Source organism: Dendrobates tinctorius, unplaced genomic scaffold (assembly GCF_039654945.1).
Source record: "Dendrobates tinctorius isolate UK_male_01 unplaced genomic scaffold, ASM3965494v1 ptg000231l, whole genome shotgun sequence".
NCBI classification, from domain to species: Eukaryota; Metazoa; Chordata; class Amphibia; order Anura; family Dendrobatidae; genus Dendrobates; species Dendrobates tinctorius.
Window position 1 is genome coordinate 23776679 of NW_027361898.1, and position 22896 is coordinate 23799574.

General features: G+C 45.4%; 1 protein-coding gene across 1 annotated transcript; it reads right to left on the reverse strand.

Moving 5' to 3' along the window:
* Positions 1 to 504: 504 nt before the first annotated feature.
* On the reverse strand, positions 505 to 19405 carry COX7B (cytochrome c oxidase subunit 7B). The gene is made up of 3 exons (XM_073556199.1): positions 19247 to 19405; positions 9793 to 9917; positions 505 to 718 (listed from the first exon to the last, which is right to left on the reverse strand). The coding sequence occupies exons 1-3, from the start codon at positions 19281 to 19283 to the stop codon at positions 641 to 643; spliced, it is 240 nt and encodes a 79-aa protein (XP_073412300.1). The 5' UTR covers positions 19284 to 19405; the 3' UTR covers positions 505 to 640.
* Between the last annotated feature and the right edge of the window lie 3491 nt (positions 19406 to 22896).

The following is a 22896-nucleotide window of genomic DNA, read 5'->3' on the forward strand; positions in this document are numbered from 1 at the left end:
TTGGCTTTTAAATACTGATGAGAACAACTAACCAAATACTGAACATGTGACCGTGGCTTTACAGCACGCACCATTACAGTCAGGTCTTTACTTTGCATTGCAAAATTGTGTTGACAGGTTCTCTTTGAATACTAAATTCAAATTCAAGAAGCTAAGCAATGTAGATTGACGAATCAGGCTTGGCCTCCAAAGTGTTAAGATACCACCTGGGGATTGCTGTAGGAAGAAGTTTCACAAGATTTAAGATGGGTTTCGATGCTGGTACTGTTATCTATAGAACAGAAATCTAAAATGAGTGATGGGGAGGATGGAAGGAGTAATGCACATCTGCTGCAGAAGGCTGCTCAATGTGATTATTACACCATTTGTGCATATGTTCGCTTTTTGGAGAACATGAATCTGAGAATATAACCACATAATTGACACCTGCAATATACTGCTGATGCAAAGAAGAGGGGGGAAAAAAAACAAAAAAAAAAAAAACAAACAAAATACACTCTTCCATTGTCATTTTGTTCCATTTTTATTACAGTAGAAACCTCCTCACCCTATAAGGGACAATGAGGTTGCATATAAGGTATATACAAAGCATACATTTGTTAAAAGTAGGGGAGGTAGGTCTAAGATAGCGGTGTCTGTTCTACTGGTCCCTCCATTCCTTTGGGGTAACTTTACCAACCGGAGACAGATTCCAACAAATTCCAGTTTGCGTTATCACCTAAAATAGGAACAGAGACAAAATCCATGAACACCAAGTATAGGAAAATATTAATCCAGAACACAGCATTAAATAGGAAGATTAGGTCCTGGCTTTAGGGCTACAATGTATGTCTTTCCATGATTATATGTATCTACAGTGTTACCACAGTCAGATAAGGCATGATGTAAACAACTGAACTGCCATATATACTCGCGTATAAGCTGAGATTTTCAGCCCATTTTTTAAAACTGAAAGTCCCCCTCTTGGCTTTTACGCGAGTCATATACGCCAGGGGGTCGGCCCCAGCGCAGTCTCTGTAGCCCTTCAGCGGTCACGTGGTACCGCTCATTAAAGTCATGCATATGCGCATATTTATGACTTTAATGAGCGGTACCACACGACCGCTGAAGGAAGGAGCCCGAGACCGGGAGAAGCGGGGCTGCAGAGACCACGCCAGGAGGGGGCAAATATATGCAATATTCACCTGTCCGCGGTCCATCGCTGCGCGCTGCTCTGTCCTCCGGCTGTGATGTTCAGGTCAGAGGGGGCAGTGACGTAGTTAGTGTGCGCCGCACCCTCTGCTGCCTGAACAGTCACTGACAGAGGGACTCGGAAGACAGAGCGGCAGCAAGGGAACGGGGACAGGTAAATATCTGCGGTGCCAGGGCCCTGAGCCAGCGGTGACACCGGCACCTGTCCCCCATAGCGCGCAGGTGTCCCTGCCTGCTTAGGGCCCCGACACCTGGCCCCCAGTCACGAGAGGAGAGTATGGCATTTTTTTTTTTTATGCAGCAGCATATGGGGGAATATTCTATGGAGAATCTTATGGGGCCATTATTAACCTTTGTGCAGCATTATATGGGGTGTATTTTGTATGAAACATCTTATGGGGTCATCATGAACTGTATGAAGTATTATATGGGGCTCCTGATTCAATATGGATATTCAAAAACATTTAACCTACTGATGTGTCATTTACTTTCACTGGTATGTATTTTTACTTTTGAAATTTACCAGTAGCTACACTGCATTTTCCACCCTAGGCTTATAGGCGAGTCAGTAAGTCTTCCCAGTTTTTTTTGGCAAAATGGGAGGGGGGGGGGTTGGCTTATACACAAGTATACATGGTATATGAAAATGAGGGCTTCACTGGTTACAGGGTACAAAGTCCTTGCAAAACATGACAAATGCCTCACTTATTGGTTTCATTCATATAGATCCTGTATCAAACATGTTATTTCCCATGATGCATTGTTGCGCACCACATCAAGCTGCCCCATCCCTGGCGGCATAACTAGGAAGGCAGTTTTATTACCCATCTGAGAAGCTTTATTGTTTAAATTAGATTTGTGTGATAAATGGCATTTTTTGTTTTTACACATGAAAATCTAGTTTAATAGAAAAAAAAAAAAATCTTGCAATTTTTGAATGGGACAGACCCTGACCCTATTTTATGTACTGGAGCATCTAATGAGCATGTACACAGCTCATTACGAATGGAGGGGGGGCAGGTGAGCGGTGACATAACACAGGATATCAGGACAGGTAATCACCTGTATAGAGCTGTTACCTTATTCTAATCCTAACTGTGATAGTAAGGAGCCGGTATTAAAGGTAACCCCTGAACCACCAGCAGTTATCTGCATATGTAGACACACTGCCTAACAGTCCCTGGGTAACATTACACACAAACAGATCTTAAGTCATTTTATGATATGTAAATGAGGGCTTTGACTAGTCCAGGGGCCATTAGTGTCCCCAGACTAGTCGGCCCACTTAGTGCAGAGACTTTCGATCATGCGCAGTGCGCCTCTCTGAAGCTGGGACACATGCACCCGCCTTCAGAGAATCAATGAGGAGCGTGGAAGAAGCCGTGCCCACAGGGGCGTGATAACATGCTATGTGGGCCGACTAGTCTTGGGACACCAACGCCCCCTGGACGAGTCAAAGCCCTCATTTACATATCATACACAGACTTTAGAAATACTTTTTCTAAAGATCTGATTGTGTGTAATGTAACAGGGACTGTTAGGCAGTGTGTCAACATATGCATATGACTGCTGGAGGTTCAGGAGGCAAAGGGGACCTGACCGGTTCCCTTTAAATTCTGATCTTAAGAGGAGTTCTCCAGGAATAGAAGAAAAAACAAAAAATGTCAACCATTTTACTAAATATATTTAATCAGTAAATCACAATAGTTTCTGCTAGGGAAGAAATTAATATAGAATTGAAATGTCTGCTCCCTTTTACACTGACAGATACCTGCTGTAGAGAGTTAGGATAGAATCCTCTGAGCATGTGCAGCAATAAGCTCTGTTGCGCACCCAGAATACTAATGGAGATACCAGGGGTGCTGAGGTAAGAGGCTCCTCACACTACTGTCCGCCCTGTCCATCTCATTTAATAACTGGAGATATGGTAGTGTTATAGGTATATCCACACATGCTCACAAACACCTGTACTAACTGTCTACTATAGGTTTCCATCAGTGTAACTGGATGGTAGCCATTTTTTTCATTTTAAAGCATAGGTCTCAAACTGCATTCCTCAAGGGCCACAAACAGGTCATGTTTTCAGGATTTCCTTGTATTGCGCAGGTGATAATTTAATCACCTGCACAGATAATGATTCCAGCACCTTGTGCAATGCTAAGGAATTCCTGAAAACATGACCTGTTTGCGGCCCTTGAGGAATTCAGTTTGAGACCTCTGTTTTATAGGGTATTTCACAGTTCTGTGATTTCATTATGTGATGGTAGCGTTCCTGAACTCGACACAGCAAATGCAGATTGATATCTGAAAATATGCCCCAGATGAAGTCGTAATTGCAAAACAAACTATTCTCAGGTCCTTTAGGTTTTATTTTTTTATTTTTTTAATTCATTTTGGTTTCATGTGATGTACTTTTATTGAAAATCTGTTGTGTATATTTAGTCTTCATTTTGATTAGTCATAGATGGTGTTCAGCATAGAATGTCTCTGCTCTTTTGTATTCCAATGGGAACTAGTTGACTAAAGGTCAAGCATATGTGGAAGGTACAGATTACAAATCTTGTTTTTACTCAAAATATAGGACATACTTCACCACAATCAAGAATGTGTTAGTACAGGGACATTACAGGATTGTGTGTGATCCCTGAAACACCCTAATTGGTTTATACAAGTTTAATTTTATATCGATTTTGGAAAAGTCGTAAAGTCTTATTTTACTCCTAAACGGGTGTTTAAGGTCATGATGTAATCACTCTAATATACCTTAATTAAAAAGTCCCTACCGCTCCCTCACTGCTCAAACAGCTTTATTTTACCACTTCCTCTTTTAAAATCGTTTATTAACCAAGAAAGAGAAACCACATGTATACACCAAAATAATACAATTATTTTGGCAAAATGCATGTATAAGTGAATAGCAAATCACACATTAAATTGTTTATACAATTTAGTTTCACAGGTCTATGAGTTATTGCTTAATGAATTATTAAACAGGTGAACAGAAGCATTGTCAAGCTCTATATCTTTGAAAGTACAGATCACAAACACACTACCTAATTAAACTGCAACCTAACACGCTGCCTAGTACATGATATAATATAAAAAAAAAAAAATTATGTGATGCCATAAATACATCTCGATAGATTTCAGCTATAACAGTCACGGTTGGACCAAGCCTCCACTCCCCGATATAGTGAGATGAGAGGAATTCCATCTATCCCAGATTTTATCAAATTTCCCCATACAGCCCCTGTTTTGATAAAGTGTTCGCTCATATGGGATGACCGAGTTTACCAGGTCAATCCAGGCTCAGAGAGGGGCTTGACCCTCCTATCCAACGTAACGCCAGCACCTTCTTAGCCAAGAAAAAAGTGTTTGGCATAGAAAGATCCTAACAGTGTCCCTAATTCTCCTCATCTAGCACCCCGAATAAAACTGATGGACTAAGAGGAACAGGAATTTGCACTAAGCATGTTAGCAGTGATGTTACTTCAGACCAGTATGAAAGGACAATGGGGCATCCCCACACCATATGTACAAAGTTTGCTTCCATTATATGACACCTCAAACATTTCGAGGATTGGAGACGACCCATCCTGAAAAGTCGCGATGGAGTTAGATATGACTGGTGTAAGATATATAATTGAGTCATTCTATTATTGATAGATGGAGATACTTTAGTTGGAGATTCAAGAATCTCCTCCCAATCCTCAGCCTGAGAATCAGGAATGAGATCCTCCCACTTTCCCCTACAGTACCTCTCCGTGGTCCAGGGTCCCCTCCCGGTGGTCCCGGGTCCTCCGGTGGGCGCCGCCATCTTGGTAAACAGCGCGCAGCTCCTGGATACCCGACGTTTACATTAGTAACCAGCGTCGCTGATTTCTTGCTGCCACACGCAGCGATGCATGCTGGGCAGCGGGAGACCAGCGATCGAAAAACAGCCCAGGCCACTCGAGCACGATCAGCGATAACCGGCGGGGGGGGGGGTGTCGGTCACTGATCCCCGTCACACACACGTCACAGAATCAGCGATCTCGCTAGCGAGATTGCTGTGTGTGACGGGACCCTAAGTCGTTGTTCCATCTCGTCATCTTCCCTTGAGGTCACCTTTTTAATATAAGAGATCGTAGAGGACAAACATCCTCTCAAATACGCCTTGAGGGCATCCCAAAACAGATTAGAATCCTGGGGTTCAGGGTAAGACAAGATGAAAATCTAATTGGTTTATAGTTCTGTCATTAGAGCCTATCAATTTCAGCCAAAATTTAGTTCCCAAAAAGTATTGTGTTATGATCAGCCAAAATTAAGTCTAAGTATAATCGGGCTATGATCTGAAATTCCTTTGTTACCGTTTTCTATGTCAACCACCCACATTGCTAAGCTACTGGAACCAAATATATAGTCTATACGGGATAGAGTACATTTAGTAGCCGAGTGACAGCTGTATTCCTTTACCCCGGGGTGGCACATCCTCCACAGATCCAACCAACCACTATCCTCCATAAACAGCGCCAGTGAAGGAGGAGATGAGGGTAAAGAGGAGGTCCCTCCAGAAGTCTCTCTATCCAGACAGTCAACCATAACTAGATTAAAGTCCCCCATACATATAATGTGTGCCTCAGCATAATTTAGAGCAAAGCTCATTGCCATCTGAATAATTGACATATTGGCTGGGGGGGGGGGGGATTGTATACACATAGTATAACATATGTTTTGGAGTTGATCAGTGCGCATACAAAAAAAAAAAAAAAAAAAAAAAAAAAAAGCAGCCTTCCGGGTCTCTTCGAGCCTCCCTGACCTCCCATCTCACATCTCTATGTATCAATGAAACCCCTCTCGAGTAGCTAGTATGGAATGCGTGAAGAAACCACTGTACCCATGGTACATGGGTACGACAGTCTGTACATGTCGGGCTGAATCCCTGGTGGGGTGCGTCTCGATCAGAGCCACGATGTGGGGGTGATGGCGTTTAATCTGGGAAAAAAAAAAAAATCTTAATTCTCTTGCGAGGAGTCCAAAGACCCCTCACATTCCAGGTCAGACAATTTCAGAATCCATGTCACCTCATTTAGGTATGAGATACCACATCACGCGAGTGGAGTTTATAGGCAACACGTAAAGATGTTTGGCAGCAATATCTATAAAAACTACAACAAACAAAACTAACAAGAAAAAGAGAATAAGAAGTTAAAAAATAAAGGATGCGCTCCCATCATACATCCAACATGGGGATACCCTCATTGGAAACAGTGTTCGGTATGGTTGTGAGGTCGGACGCCAGTGGAAGGAGCTCCAATGCTAGTTCTTCAGATAAATCTCAATTAGCTGCTAACATATCAGGACTTATTTACACGAGATCCCGTGTGAGAGCGTAACCACTCAGCCGCCTCCGCCGGATCCATATAGAACATGGAAGAGCCCTCATGGACAACGCGTAGACGAGCTAGATATACCATTGAATATAAGACGTTCTTTTCTCTGAGCTGCTTCTTAACGTCCATGAATTGTGCCCTTTGCTTTTGGAGTTTCATAGAGAAATCGGGGAAGATCAAAATCGTGGCATTGTTAAACTTAATAGGGCTTTTCTGACGTGCCAGATGTAATATAGCATCTGTCTTTATAATTGAGGAGGCGCGCCGGGAATGTTCTAGGTGGACTGCCAGGTGGAAGTGGCCTTGTGGGGACCCTGTGAGCCCTTTCCACAGAAAACATGGAGAATTCATCTAAAGGTTATCCTTAAGCCAGCCCTCTAAGAAATGCTCAGGTTGCTGACCCTCCGAGCGCTCCGGCAATCCTATAATCCGAATGTTATTTCGGCGCACTCTATTTTCAAGATCATCCGCTTTTTGCTTCCAGGCGTTTATAGAGCCGGCCACTCTTGTTAACTTAGTTTCCATGGGTGGGAGATTATCTTCCAAGTGGGATACTCTAGTTTCCACTTCTCTAATGCGCCCCCTCATGGTTTGCATATCCTGTCGGAGACGGCCCACCTCTGAATGCACATCCTCTATCTTTTCGGTCAGGGACGCTCTAGTTAAAGATATGGCCTGCATTATCTATTCTGATGCTTGTCGAAGAGTCAGATCATCTGGTCCCCACCTCCCTCACTATCAGAAGCGTGGTTTTTACGCTTATCTGTAGTTTTAGCAACTACTTCCTCTTTAATGACGCTTCCTTTGAGATTCCAAGTGCATGCTGGGCTCAGTCAAACAAGTCGCTAACAGGCGGTAGAGGCTGCGGTCACTGCCGCAGCCTCTGTCCCCACCATAAAATATAGCATCAGACAAACATTTCAGAGGCTGGGCTAGTTACTGCTGTACTGAGCATGCATCAGTTGTCAATTCTGACATATGCTCATTAGCTCCTTGTCACTGTGCAACAAACACAGTGACAGTGCGCTCGCTCAGGAATAACCCTTGCCATTTCTGTATTTTGTGCGTAACCCAGTTCACTACATAAACTGGATTTTATTTAATATATGTAACATTAAAGGGGTTGTCCAGCCTTAGGCAACAAGTCTGCAATTAGTCTATATGACTACAGAATTGCGAAATAGACGCGTGACCGCAACTATGAGATCTATGTTGGCAGGTCAGCTCATCAGACGCTGCGTGCTGAGGGAGGAAAAAGAAAGAGGGGGATTGGGGAAGACGCAGCTAGAGTTTTAACAGCACAGGCATACTACACAGGAGGCGGCGCCCAGACAGAGGCATGATGGACGGCTGATACAGGGGGACACACCATACCTATGGGACGCATTACAGATATGAGGACCTATTTATAAAAGTCAATATTTCAGTGTTACTAGGGGTCAGAAACAGAAGAGCCACCTTCACAGAATGCAGCCTTAGTGCTGCTGAAGGTGGCTCTCAAACTTAAAAAGCCCTGGGGGGGTGACAGGTTCCTTTTAATATTTGGTACAGAAACCTTTGTTTGCAATTACAGAAGTCAGACGTTTCCTTTAGTTCTTGACCAAGTTTGCACACACTGTAGCAGGGATTTTGACCCACTTTGCCACACAGATCTTCTCCAGATTTTTCAGGTTTTGGGGCTGTCAACAGCGGGACAACATTGAGTTTCAGCTCCCTTCAAAGATTTTATTGGGTTCAGGTCTGGAAACTGGCTAGGCCGCTCCAGGAGCTTGAAATGCTTCATACGGAGCCACTCCTTTAGTTGCCCTGGCTGTGTTTCTGGTCATTGTCATGCTTCAAGACCCAGCAACAACCATTCTTCAATGACCTTACTGAGGGAAGGAGTTTATCGGCCAAGATGTCACGATGCACGACCCCCATCCATTCCCCTTCAATACAGTGCAGTCATCCTGTCCCCTTTATAGAAAAGCAACCGCCAACGTATGATGTTTCCCCCACCATGCTTCACAGTGGAGATGGTGTTCTTGCACCCATCCTTCTTTCTCCAAACGTCATGTGGAGTTGATACCAAGGAGTTCTATTTGGTCTCATCTGACCTTCTCCTATGCCTCTTCTGGATCATCCAGATGCCCATAAGCAAACTTCAAACGGGCCTGGACATGAGCTGGTGGGAGTAGGGGGACCTTTCGTGCCCTGCAGGATTTTAATCCATGACAGCATAGTGTGTTACCAACAGTAATATTTAAGGCTGTGTTCCCAGCTCTCTTCAGGTTATTAACCAGGTCCTTCCTTATAGTTCTGGGAAGATTCCTGACCTTTCTCAGAATCATCCTTACCCCACAAAGAGATCCAGCATGGAGCCCCAGACCGAGGAAGATTGACAGTCATCTTGTGTTTCTTCCCATTTTCTAATAATTGTGTCAGTAATTGTTGATGTCACCAAGCTGTCCTGCAGCCCATTCCAGCTTTGGGCATGTCTACAATTGTGTCACTGGTGTTTTTAGACAACTCTTTGGTCTTTGGCCATGGTGGAGGGTTGGAGTGTGATTTTGTGGACAGGTGTCTTTTATACAGGTAACCAGTTCAAGCAGGTGCAATTAATAAATTAAATTTTAAACTGTAAAGCGCTGTGGAATCTGTTGGCGCTATATAAAGATGATTATTATTAATTAATACAGGTAATGAGTGCAGAGTAGGAGATCTTCTTAAAGAAAAACTAACAGGTCTGACAGCCAGAATTCTTGCCGATCGGTAGGTGATCAAATAATTAATCCGATAAAAATTACAGACCTCTCCATTCTTTGTAGGGGGAAAATTAGATAAATTGTCAGTGTGTCAAATATTTATTTTCCTCACTGGATATATGGATACATATATAGGCATTCTTTATATCTTCAGGGGAAATGGGAGTTCCCTCAAAATGCTGTGTCCTGCCCAAACATGAAGGAACAATAAGGGCAGATTGCCTGACACTTCAGCAAACACAAAGCTTTATTCTTGAGTGATACATAATATACTGTATCTCTGAACATTTGCAAAAACTAGATGAAAGTGAATAAGTTAAACTCAAGCGCTGTTGCACACGTGGTTATATGAAGCTGATGAACAAGTGAGCTCCCCTGTGTGCGCAGATTCAAAGGACTTACGAAACCAAAACTACAAGTGAAAGGATGCATGAATGTAAAGTGAGGTTCAACCCTGTGCACACAGCCAAACACACAATACTTACATATCCCCAGATGGAGACACAGAACAGGGTTCCAGATGCCAGAATGAGGTTTCCATACTTGTCATGAAAGTTAGGAGCAGCTCTGTTATGTGCCTGCCTGGAGACCGATCTCTGCACGCCACGGGCTACAAGACACAGAAAAGGTATTATCAGCACCATATCATTCCCAGAAAACTCATCTGATCACCAGAGAGGTAAGGGCAGCCTGACATTGTAGTATATTGGAGAAAGGCCGCACACTGTATGCAATACCTGCTGCTTTCAAGACTACAATTATTTAGATAAATTACTAAAATAAATAAAATACTAAGAATAAAATACTATCAAATGTAAGTATTCTTAGGCCATTTTCATATGTTCTGAATTTGTCAGGATTTACACACAGATCACCCCCTTACAGACAGAGCTATTTTGCAGCTTAATGACCAGGCCAATTTTTACAATTCTGAACACTGTCAATTTATGAGGTTATAACTCTGGAACGCTTTAACGGATCTCGCTGATTCTGAGACTGTTTTTTCGTGACATATTGTACATCATGTTAGTGGTAACATTTCTTCGATATAACGTGCGTTTAAAAAAACGGAGATTTGGCGAAAATTTTTAAAGTTTTGCCATTTTCAAACTTAATTTTCATGCCCTTAAATCAGAGATATGGCACACAAAATAGTTAACTAACATTTCCCACATGTCTACTTTACATCAGCACAATTTTGGAAACAATTTTTTTTTGTTCGGCATTTATAAGTGTTAAAAGTCGACCAGCAACTTCTCATTTTTACAACAAAAATTTTTATTTATTTTTTTTTTTTTAGGGACCACATCACATTTGAAGTCACTTTGAGGGGTGCATGACAGAAAATACCCAAAAGTGACATTCTAAAAACTGCAAGGTGTTCAAAAACACATTCAAGAAAGAAGTTTATTAACCCTTTAAGTGCTTCACAGGAACTAAAGCAATGTGGAAGGAAAAAATGAACATTGAGCTCACCACCTCTCATGGTAGCCTGTTCCACTCATTGATCACTCTGTCAAAAAGTTTTTTCTAATATCTAATCTGTGTCTCCTCCCATTGCTTCTAGTCTTCCTTTCTGCAAATGAGAATAAAGATCATCCTTCTGCAATGTGACAGCCCTTGAAAAATTTGTAGACAGCTATTAAGTCTTCTCTCAGTCTTCTCTTCTGCAAGCTAAACATTCCCAAATCCTGCAACCTTTCCTCATAAGACAGGGTTTGCAGACCGTTCACCATTCTGGTCACTCTTTTCTGAACTTGCTCCAGTTTGTTGATGTCTTTTTTGAAATGTGGTGCCCAAAACTGGACACAATATTCCAGATGAGGTCTGACCAAAGAGGAGTAGAGGGCAATGATGACTTCACGTGATCTAGACTGTATGCTTCTGTTAATACATCCTAGAATTGCATTTGCCTTTTTTGCTGCTGCATCACACTGTTGGCTCATGTTCAGTCTGTGATCTATTAGTATACCCAAGTCTTTTTCACATGTGCTGTTGCTTAGCCCTATTCTGTATATGCTTTTTTCATTTTTATTGCCCAGATGTAGTACTTTGCATTTTTCCGTTAAAAACCATTCTGTTAGTTGCTGCCCACTGCTCCAGTTATTTATAACTTTTTGAATCTTCTCTCTTCTCTAGTACTAGCTATCCCTCCTAGCTTAGTGTCGTCAGCAAATTTAATCAGCGTACGCTCAATTCCTTCATCTAAATCATTGATAAAAATATTGAACAATACAGGGCCCAGGACAGAACCCTGTGGTACCCCACTTGAGACATTCTTCCAACTGGATGTGCAGCCATTTATGACCACCCTTTGGGTCCGATCACTAAGTCAATTATGAATCCACCTAACAGTTGCTTTGTCCATTCCATACTTAGACACTTTTTCAATAAGGATTGTGTGAGATACTGTGTCAAATGCTTTGCTGAAGTCAAGATATACCATATCTACAGCATTTCCCCAATCCACCCAGTCAGTGATTCTGAGTTAAATCATACTCACCGGGGGGACCGGTCGGACGGACCAGACCGGACGGCGACACCCATCGGACCGGACCAAACGCCGGGGTGAGTATAATCTAACTCTTTTCTTTCAGGTTAACATCGGGGGCTTATCTACAGCAGTACAGAATGCTGTAGAAAAGCCCCTGATGTCAGTGGCGCCAGCTCATAGTCGAATAAAAGGGTGACAGATACCCTTTAACCCCTTTCTACCATGAGACGTACTATCCCGTCCATGTCCCAGGAACGGGATAGTACGTCATAGCGATCAGCGGCGCTCACGTGGTAAGCGCCGCTGATCGCGGCCGGGTGTCAGCTGATTATCACAGCTGACGCCAGGCACAGTGTCAGGGGTGGTCACGGACCGCCCCCAACACGTTAACCCCTTGTACACCACGATCAAACACGATCGCGGGGTACTGGGGGTTAAAGGGAAGCATCGGCAGGGAGGGGGCTCCCTCCGTGCTTCCCTGAGCCCCCCACAGCAGCGCAATGTGCAGCACTGCTGCGGGGGGCTTTATCCCTGCAGGCCCCCGAATCCAAGATGGCGACGGGGACCTGCAGGGAGCTGGCTTCCTCACTGCCTGCAAAGCGCAGGCATGAGGAAGCCTGCACACTGCCTGTGATAGATTGCTGATCTGTCACAGTGATCTGTGATGTGACAGATCAGCGATCTGTCACAGGACAGTGATGTCCCACCTGGGACAATGTAATAAAGTAAAAAAAAAAAATAAATAAATAAATATTCCCCAATAAATTCATTTTTTGAAAATAAAACAAAAAACAATAAAAGTACACCCGTAACGACCCGCCCTATAAAACTGTCCATTAGTTAACCCCTTTAGCGAACCCCTTAAAAAAATAATAAAAAACAAAGCAAAAAATAATGATTTATTATCATACCACCGAACAAAAAGTGCAATAACGCGCGATCAAAAAGACGCATATAAATACCCATGGTACCTCTGAAAACGTCAGCTTGTCCCGCAAAAAACGAGCCGCCATACAGCGTCATCCGCAAAAAAAATAAAAAAAGTTATAGCTCGCAGAATAAAGCGATGCAAAAATAAGTATTTTTTTATATAAAGTAGTTTTCATTGCATAAAACAGACAAAACAAAAAGACCTAAATGAGGTATCGCTGTAACCGTACCGACCCGAAGAATAAAACCGCTTTATCAATATTACCGCACGCGTAACGGTGTAAATGCACCCCCCAAAAGAAATTCATGAAGCGCTGGTTTTTGTTCATTCTGCGTCCCAAAAATCGGAATAAAAAGCGATCAAAAAATGTCATGTGTCCGAAAATGGTACCAATAAAAACGTAAACTCGTCCCACAAAGAATAAGACCTCACATGACTCGGTGGGTCAAAATATGGAAAAATTATAGCTCTCAATATGTGGTGATACAAAAAACTATTTTAAAATAAAAAGCGTCTTTTAGCGTGTGACAGCTGCCAAATATAAAAACCGCCATAAATAGTAAATCAAACCCCCCGTTATCACCCCCTTAGTTAGGGAAAAATAATAAAACTAAAAGAAAATGTATTTATTTCCATTTTCCCATTAGGGTTAGGGGTGTGTTGGGGTTAGGGTTGGAGTTAGAATTGGGGGTTTCCACTGTTTGGGCACATCAGGGGCTCTCCAAATGCAACATGGCGTCTGATCTCAATTCCAGCCAATTCTGCGCTGAAAAAGTCAAATGGTGCTCCTTCCCTTCCAAGCTCTGCCATGCGCCCAAACAGTGTTTTACCCCCACATATAGGGTATCAGCATACTCAGGACAAATTGCAAAACAACTTTTGGGGTCCAATTTCTCCGGTTACCCTTAGGAAAATAAAAATTTTGGGGTAAAAATATCATTTTTGTGGAAAAAAATGCTTTTTTATTTTCACGCCCAGGCTTTATAAACTGCTGTGAAGCACTGGGGGATTCAAAGTGCTCACCACACATCTAGATAAGTTCCTTAGGGGGGTCTAGTTTCCAAAATGGGGTCACTTGTGGGGGGTTTCCACTGTTTGGGTACATCAGGGGCTCTCCAAAAGCAACATGACACCCACAGACCATTCCATCAAAGTCTGCATTCCAAAACGTCACTACTTCCCTTCCGAGCCCCGACGTGTCCCCATACAGTAGTTTTCTCCCACATATGAGGTATCAGCGTACTCAGGACAAATTGGACAACAACTTTTGGGGTCCAATTTCTCCTGTTACCCTTGGGAAAATAAAATTGGTGACTAAAAGATCGTGTTTGTGGAAAAAATACGATTTTTTTTATTTTCACGCCCGGGCGTTATAAACTTCTGTGAAGCACTTGGGGGTTCAAAGTTCTCACCACACATCTAGATAAGTTCCTTGGGGGGGGTCTAGTTTCCAAAATGGTGTCATTTGTGGGGGGGTTTCCACTGTTTTGGTACATCAGGGGTTTTCCAATCGCGACATGGTGTCCGATCTCAATTCCAGCCAAAAACGTCAAATGGCGCTGCTTCCCTTCCGAGCTCTGCCACGCGCCCAAATACTCATTTACACCCACAGCGTACTCAGGACAAATTGCACAATAACTTTTAGGGTCCTGTTACCCTTGGGAAAATAAAAATTGGGGGTGAAAAGATCATTTTTGTGGAAAAAATATGATTTTTTAATTGTACCGCTGTACGTTATAAACTTCTGTGAAGCCCTTGTGGGTTCAAATTTCTCACCACATATCTAGATAAGTTCCTTGGGTCTAGTTTCCAAAATGGGGTCACTTGTGGGGGGTTTCCACTGTTTAGGTACATCAGGGGCTCTCCAAACGCGACATGGCGTCTGATCTGAATTCCAGCCAATTTTGCATTGAAAAAGTCAAACGGCGCTCCTTCCCTTCTGAGGTCTGCCATGAGCCGAAACAGTGGTTCCCCCCCACATATCAGGTATCAGCGCACTCAGGACAAAATTGCACAATAACTTTTGCAGTCCAATTTCTCCTGTTACCCTTGGTAAAATAAAAAAAAAAAAAATTGAACCTGAAGTATTTTTTTGTGAAAAAAAGTTAAATGTTCATTTTTTTTTTTTAAATATTCAAAAAATTCCTGTGACACACCTAAAGGGTTAATAAACTTCTTGAATGTGGTTTTGAGCACCTTAAGGCTGTGTGCACACGCTGCGGATTTTGCTGCGAAGTACAGTACCATGATTCCCTATGGGAATCAAAAACCGCAGTGCAGACAGTGCGGAATTTTCCGCGCGGATTATCTGCGGTTTTCAATCCGCAGGAAGAATTGACATGTCAATTCTTTCTGCGGATTCTCCTGCGGTTTGCCATCTCCTCCATTGAGGAGATGAAAAACCGCAGGGCAAAACCGCAGAGCAATCCGCAGGTAAAACCGCAGGTCTTTTGACCTGCGGTTTCACCTGCGGATTTTACAAAATCCGCGCGGATGAATCCGCACATAATCCGCAGCGTGTGCACACAGCCTAAGGGGTGCAGTTTTTAGAATAGTGTCACTTTTGGGCATTTTCTATCATATAGACCCCTCAAAGTGGCTTTAAATGTGATGTGGTCCGTAAAAATAAAATGGTGTTGCAAAAATGAGAAATCGCTGGTCAATTTTTAACCCTTATAACTTCCTAACAAAAAAAAAATTTTGGTTTCAAAATTGTGCTGATGTAAAGTAAAAATGTGGGAAATGTTAGTTAAGTTTTTTTGTGTGCCGTATCTCTGTGATTTAAGGGCATAAAAATTAAAAGTTGGAAAATTGCGAAATTTTCAAAATTTGCCAAATTTCCGTTTTTTTCACAAATAAACGCAAGTTATATGAATGAAGTTTTACCTCTAACATGAAGTAAAATATGTCACGAGAAAACAGTGTCAGAATCACCGGGATCCATAGAAGCGTTTCAGAGTTATTACCTCATAAAGGGACAGTGGTCAGAATTGTAAAAATTGGCCTGGTCATTAATGTGCAAACCACCCTTGGGGCTTAAGGAGTTAAGTTAGTCTGACATGACTAGTGTGTACTAGATGTGTGGTGAGCACTTTGACCCCCCCCAAGTGCTTCACAGAAGTTTATAATGTAGAGCCATGAAAATAAAAAAATTTTTCACAAAGATGATCTTTTTGCCCCCAAATTTTTTTATTTTCCCAAGGTTAACAGGAGACATCAGATCCCCAAAGTTGTTGTGCAATTTGTCCTAAGTATGCCGATACCCCATATGGGGGTACACCACTGTTTGGGCGCACGGCAGAGTTCGGAAGGGAAGGAGCGCCGTTTGATCTTCTAAGGTTTGGAGACCCTCTTACGTACCTAAACAGTGAGAAAAAAACCCAATTCTAACTCCAACCCCAACTTTAGGCCCAACCCACTTTAGTGTATCACAGTGATCAAAACGAACCAACAGGAAAAAAAATTTCCTACTGTTGCCGGCCAGCCGATCTCGGCAGGAGCACTGCACATGCGCCCTCCATTTTCTCCCGGATGAAGAAGCCGGTGGCACGGGTCACTTTTTTTTGCGGTCGCCGTTATACTGTTAATAACGGTGGCGATCGTAACAACGCTGCAGAATATGATAGTGCCATATAACCAAACATAATAAAAATACTGTAGTGTGTACATGGGAACAGACTATTTGGGCCCAACTCAAACCTGGAGGGGAAAAAAAAAAAAAAAAAAAAGACAAAAATGATTTTATAATCCACAACACTAGAGGGGGAGCGATATAGCAGAGGGGGTGCAGGAGAGTCAGACAACGTGACCGCCTGCTGTACAGGGCTCTGGATGCGCCTGGCAATGAGCCTGCAGCACTTATAAAACAATCAACATGAAGCAATAATAGACAAGTGTAAGTACACCAGCCCAGTTACACACAATAGGACTGGCGAGTACTATGGAGGTAAAACCTGGGGGTATTCTCCACAGCAACCAAAGAAAATCCTAGGCTGAGACTAAACAACTTTGGCCGTGATACAGGTTATAGGGCTAAATATCACAATATGGGCTGCTAGGTCACAGTGTAAAATAGGTGGACTATGGACACCTGGACTTTGATGGACTATAGCAGGGTCACAGGCCAATATTTCGCTGCACAACCTGCTCCATGTCCAGCATCGCTGTGCAGCCTCGTTATTATTAGAGAAAGCCGTGTTCAGACTGGTTGCTATGGAATATACCTTAACACCTTGTCTGTAGTGGCCTTCCAAACATGAGGCCAGAAGAGCAACAGAGGGCACATTGGACTCCAAGGTGACAAGGCCTGACAGCCCAGTACGGGCCCACACCTACTGCAGGATCACTAGAGGAACTACGGCGAGAGCACGCCCCACACACAGGATACGAGGAGGACGTGACGCTCACTCACACACATACAGGGCTGTGATGAGCACTACATCAGGCGAGCCACTCACAATGAAGCTGGCGGAGTCACGGTGGACACTGTATGCCACTTTATAACCAGGTTATTGTTCTTCTCTGAGGAAGTGAAATACTGGCAGGAAGAAGGGCGCAGAGGGGCCACAGCGACTGCTGGCTTTACTCAATGAATGGCTGTCGGGGTTCTCGTCAGAAAACAGATTTTTGGGGATTGCAATAAAAACCGACATAGCGCTCCCCAGAAAGCCCTCTATGTGTGCAAGCTGCACACTGCAGAGGATAAGCCGCAGACACCTTGTACCGCCCATGACACTGCTCTGCAGGGAGACCCCCGTACACCACACACAAAATTACTACACGGCGCAGCCGCAGACACTGCTCTGCATGGGGAGATCCCTACACGGCGCAGCCGCAGACACTGCTCTGCATGGGGAGATCCCTACACGGCGCAGCCGCAGACACTGCTCTGCATGGGGAGATCCCTACACGGCGCAGCCGCAGACACTGCTCTGCATGGGGAGATCCCTACACGGCGCAGCCGCAGACACTGCTCTGCATGGGGAGATCCCTACACGGCGCAGCCGCAGACACTGCTCTGCATGGGGAGATCCCTACACGGCGCAGCCGCAGACACTGCTCTGCATGGGGAGATCCCTACACGGCGCAGCCGCAGACACTGCTCTGCATGGGGAGATCCCTACACGGCGCAGCCGCAGACACTGCTCTGCATGGGGAGATCCCTACACGGCGCAGCCGCAGACACTGCTCTGCATGGGGAGATCCCTACACGGCGCAGCCGCAGACACTGCTCTGCATGGGGAGATCCCTACACGGCGCAGCCGCAGACACTGCTCTGCATGGGGAGATCCCTACACGGCGCAGCCGCAGACACTGCTCTGCATGGGGAGATCCCTACACGGCGCAGCCGCAGACACTGCTCTGCATGGGGAGATCCCTACACGGCGCAGCCGCAGACACTGCTCTGCATGGGGAGATCCCTACACGGCGCAGCCGCAGACACTGCTCTGCATGGGGAGATCCCTACACGGCGCAGCCGCAGACACTGCTCTGCATGGGGAGATCCCTACACGGCGCAGCCGCAGACACTGCTCTGCATGGGGAGATCCCTACACGGCGCAGCCGCAGACACTGCTCTGCATGGGGAGATCCCTACACGGCGCAGCCGCAGACACTGCTCTGCATGGGGAGATCCCTACACGGCGCAGCCGCAGACACTGCTCTGCATGGGGAGATTCCTACACGGCGCAGCCGACACTGCTCTGCAGGGGAGATTCCTACACAGCGCAGCCGACACTGCTCTGCAGGGGAGATTCCTACACAGCGCAGCCGACACTGCTCTGCAGGGGAGATTCCTACACAGCGCAGCCGACACTGCTCTGCAGGGGAGATTCCTACACAGCGCAGCCGACACTGCTCTGCAGGGGAGATTCCTACACAGCGCAGCCGACACTGCTCTGCAGGGGAGATTCCTACACAGCGCAGCCGACACTGCTCTGCAGGGGAGATTCCTACACAGCGCAGCCGACACTGCTCTGCAGGGGAGATTCCTACACAGCGCAGCCGACACTGCTCTGCAGGGGAGATTCCTACACAGCGCAGCTGACACTGCTCTGCAGGGGAGATTCCTACACAGCGCAGCTGACACTGCTCTGCAGGTTAGACTGCTTCGCTTTACTACAGCCATGTCTAGGTACCAAACACAGTCGGCACGTCCGATCTGTACCACCATGCCCGCTGAGAGTAAAATATATAAAGTGCTCTCAGTGAGAGAAACAAAATAGGAATCTTGTGGGTATGATACCTTTTAATGGCTAACAAACAATAGTGAATGTTGTTACAAAGCAAGCTTTCGGGACTGCTGATCAGCCTGATGAAGGGACATAAGCAGTCCCGAAAGCTTGCTTTGTAACCTCATTCACCATTATTTGTTAGCCAATAAAAGGTATCATACCCACAAGATTCCTATTTTGTTTCTCTCACTGAGAGCACTGACGTTCCACAACAATGTGCGCAGAGACCGACCGCAGCGGTCTCACCCCACGTCACACACAGGCGGGAGTGAGCATCTTACCGGTCAAGGACAGCACAGACCTCGCCAGAGAGAACATGTCACCACCTCACTGTACCCTTGAAGCAAATGAAGGAAAACAAAATGGCAGTTCAGGATATCCCGCAGTGGCCACGCCTCTCTAGAAACGTTACGAAGTCCCGGCGCCGCCTAGACACAATGCATGCCGTTACTTGTAGTCTTCTGATACCATGTTGGAAACTGACGCATTTTGCTTTATTGTTACGCTCAAATGCAGCCCTAACGTACACACGTCACGTGATCTGCGCCACACACTCCACCTTACCTCAGGGCACAGCAAAACAGTGCTTCGCTGCCTGCGCCTTCTGTGTGCCGTAAAGTGTAGCCCCAGATGCTGCAAAGAGTAAGCTTGTTTTGTCAAATTGTGACCAATTTGTGCCAAAGTTCTACATTGTCTCCACGCATATACAGCAGTGCTATATCCCCATTGTCTTGGCATTGCATGCTGCCTTCTCTCGTAGGTTTTTGTTAAAACAGCATCCAATTTTATAAAATATGATGGCTCCTGCTATTTTTTAGTGGTGTGTAAACTCACATTGTATGTTGTCACATAGGGAAAATGGCCTAGAAGCAGTTGGCCGCCCTGCGCTGTGCACAATGCCTTGCTATGAGCTGCCATGTGACTGCGCTAGAGACATGGTGAGGCTATCCAGACTGATCTGGGGCATGTTTCCACGGTCAGTAAACGCTGCAGGTTGGATGCTGCGTTCATCCGCAGCGGCCAGATGTTACAGCATAGGGGGGGCAATTTCATGAAATCCCGTCTCCACTATGCGTGCAGGGACACCTCCGGCTTCCCTGCGTAACCGGACATGTGGCGTGTCTTTACTGACCGCAGCATGTCTATTTATCTTGCGGAGACGCTCAGGCGTCGCAAGATAAGTCTCACCCATACAATGTATAGGATACGGTGATTCCGCACGGTTCAGTGATCACATGCGGATTCACCGGCGTTCAAAAACTGGCAGCACTTTAGACGTAGCGGTCATGTGCTGCATCTAAAGCGCTGCCTGATACTGACTGTGGAAACATACCCTAAGAGTGTGTGCACACTGTGTCTTCTAGATGACGGCAGGTGTCGACAGGCCCGCAGGAGAATCCTCCAGTGGGCCACTGTGCAGTAGTAGGCTACCGACCTCTTATATGAGCAGTGCTCGGCACAATATACTTTAATCACCGTGTACAGATAAAGGCAGCTTTTTATTCATTTATCAATCTACCTGTCCTTTGTTATATAAACCTGTGATTGAGGATAATGTCATATTTGCATGTAGCTGAAAAGTGGGGCCCTGGAGTTGGTTACTGGTGGGCCCTTGGCACCCCGTCTGACACTGCATGATGGCGTACCTGCTCAGTTGTTATAGCAGATGACGCTTCAGGAAAACGTCAGTGAAGCTTCTATAGTGCCTTTCTGGTCATTGTTGCAGTGTATCTGCTGCTGGCAACTTTTATTTAAACTGTATGAATAAATGAGTGAGCGGCGTCCAAGCAGAAGTCTCCAGAAGAATGGTCGGGTCACTGGTATTAGCCATTTTACGGCATATGAAGCTGTCTTGTCTCCAACATCTGATTCAGAATCCTGATTATCTGCTTGTTAATGTTTTCAGTCTTTCTGGCTCCATCTAGTTAACAGAGTCATAACCGCAGTGTTATTGTGTGTTTACTTTCACTTTGCTATTTCTCTCCGTTTGCAGTGCATTCTGGTAAGGTTGCAATGCATCCTGGTAGCCTTTTGCAAAGGATTATGGTTAGTTCAGCCCCCATTTTCCCTCCAGTCCACCATTTTCCTTCTGACTGCATTCAGGAAGCATCTCATTTCTCTTCTCCCCTGTTTCACCGCGCCACTATACCACCACGTTCAATAAAGCACAGATTCAACCTATAGTCTCCTTATTGGACCCGGTATAGCGGTTTAGCTGCCTGTATAAGCTGCAATGACGTCTGTCTCATTCAGTGAGGACAGAACAGTGAAACAGCGGCTATCCAGCTAGTGGGAACTCAGAGAAAGAAGAGTCTTCCATCCTGCAGGGGCCAGTGAAACAGCGGCTATCCAGCTAGTGGGAACTCAGAGAAAGAAGAGTCTTCTATCCTGCAGGGGCCAGAAAAACAGCGGCTATCCAGCTAGTGGGAACTCAGAGAAAGAAGAGTCTTCCATCCTGCAGGGGCCAGTGAAACAGCGGCTATCCAGCTAGTGGGAACTCAGAGAAAGAAGAGTCTTCTATCCTGCAGGGGCCAGAAAAACAGCGGCTATCCAGCTAGTGGGAACTCAGAGAAAGAAGAGTCTTCCATCCTGCAGGCGCCAGTGAAACAGCGGCTATCCAGCTAGTGGGAACTCAGAGAAAGAAGAGTCTTCCATCCTGCAGGGGCCAGTGAAACAGCGGCTATCCAGCTTGTGGGAACTCAGAGAAAGAAGAGTCTTCCATCCTGCAGGGGCCAGTGAAACAGCGACTATCCAGCTAGTGGGAACTCAGAGAAAGAAGAGTCTTCCATCCTGCAGGGGCCAGTGAAACAGCGGCTATCCAGCTTGTGGGAACTCAGAGAAAGAAGAGTCTTCCATCCTGCAGGGGCCAGTGAAACAGCGGCTATCCAGCTAGTGGGAACTCAGAGAAAGAAGAGTCTTCCATCCTGCAGGGGCCAGTGAAACAGCGGCTATCCAGCTAGTGGGAACTCAGAGAAAGAAGAGTCTTCCATCCTGCAGGGGACAGTGAAACAGCGGCTATCCAGCTATTGGGAACTCAGAGAAAGAAGAGTCTTCCATCCTGCAGGGGCCAGTGAAACAGCAGCTATCCAGCTAGTGGGATCTCAGAGAAAGAAGAGTCTTCCATCCTGCAGGGGCCAGTAAAACAGCGACTATCCAGCTAGTGGGATCTCAGAGAAAGAAGAGTCTTCCATCCTGCAGGGGCCAGTGAAACAGCGACTATCCAGCTAGTGGGAACTCAGAGAAAGAAGAGTCTTCCATCCTGCAGGGGCCAGTGAAACAGCGGCTATCCAGCTTGTGGGAACTCAGAGAAAGAAGAGTCTTCCATCCTGCAGGGGCCAGTGAAACCGGCTATCCAGCTAGTGGGAACTCAGAGAAAGAAGAGTCTTCCATCCTGCAGGGGCCAGTCAAACAGCGGCTATCCAGCTAGTGGGAACTCAGAGAAAGAAGAGTCTTCCATCCTGCAGGGGACAGTGAAACAGCGGCTATCCAGCTATTGGGAACTCAGAGAAAGAAGAGTCTTCCATCCTGCAGGGGCCAGTGAAACAGCAGCTATCCAGCTAGTGGGATCTCAGAGAAAGAAGAGTCTTCCATCCTGCAGGGGCCAGTAAAACAGCGACTATCCAGCTAGTGGGAACTCAGAGAAAGAAGTCTTCCATCCTGCAGGGGCCAGTAAAACAGCGGCTATCCAGCTAGTGGAATTCAGGGAAAAGATAGCCTTCCATCCAGCTTGCAGGAACTAGTGAAATTGGAGCCATTCACCTAGTGAGATTCAAGTCACCGGCTACACAGAGACTAATACAGCTACAGCAATCTGTGCAAAGCCAAGCATTCCTCCAAGACACCGTGTCCCACAAATCACACAGGACAAAATCTGTTACTTCCGTCTCCTCAAAGACTATATCCATCAGCAGTGCAGTCGCCACTGCACTCG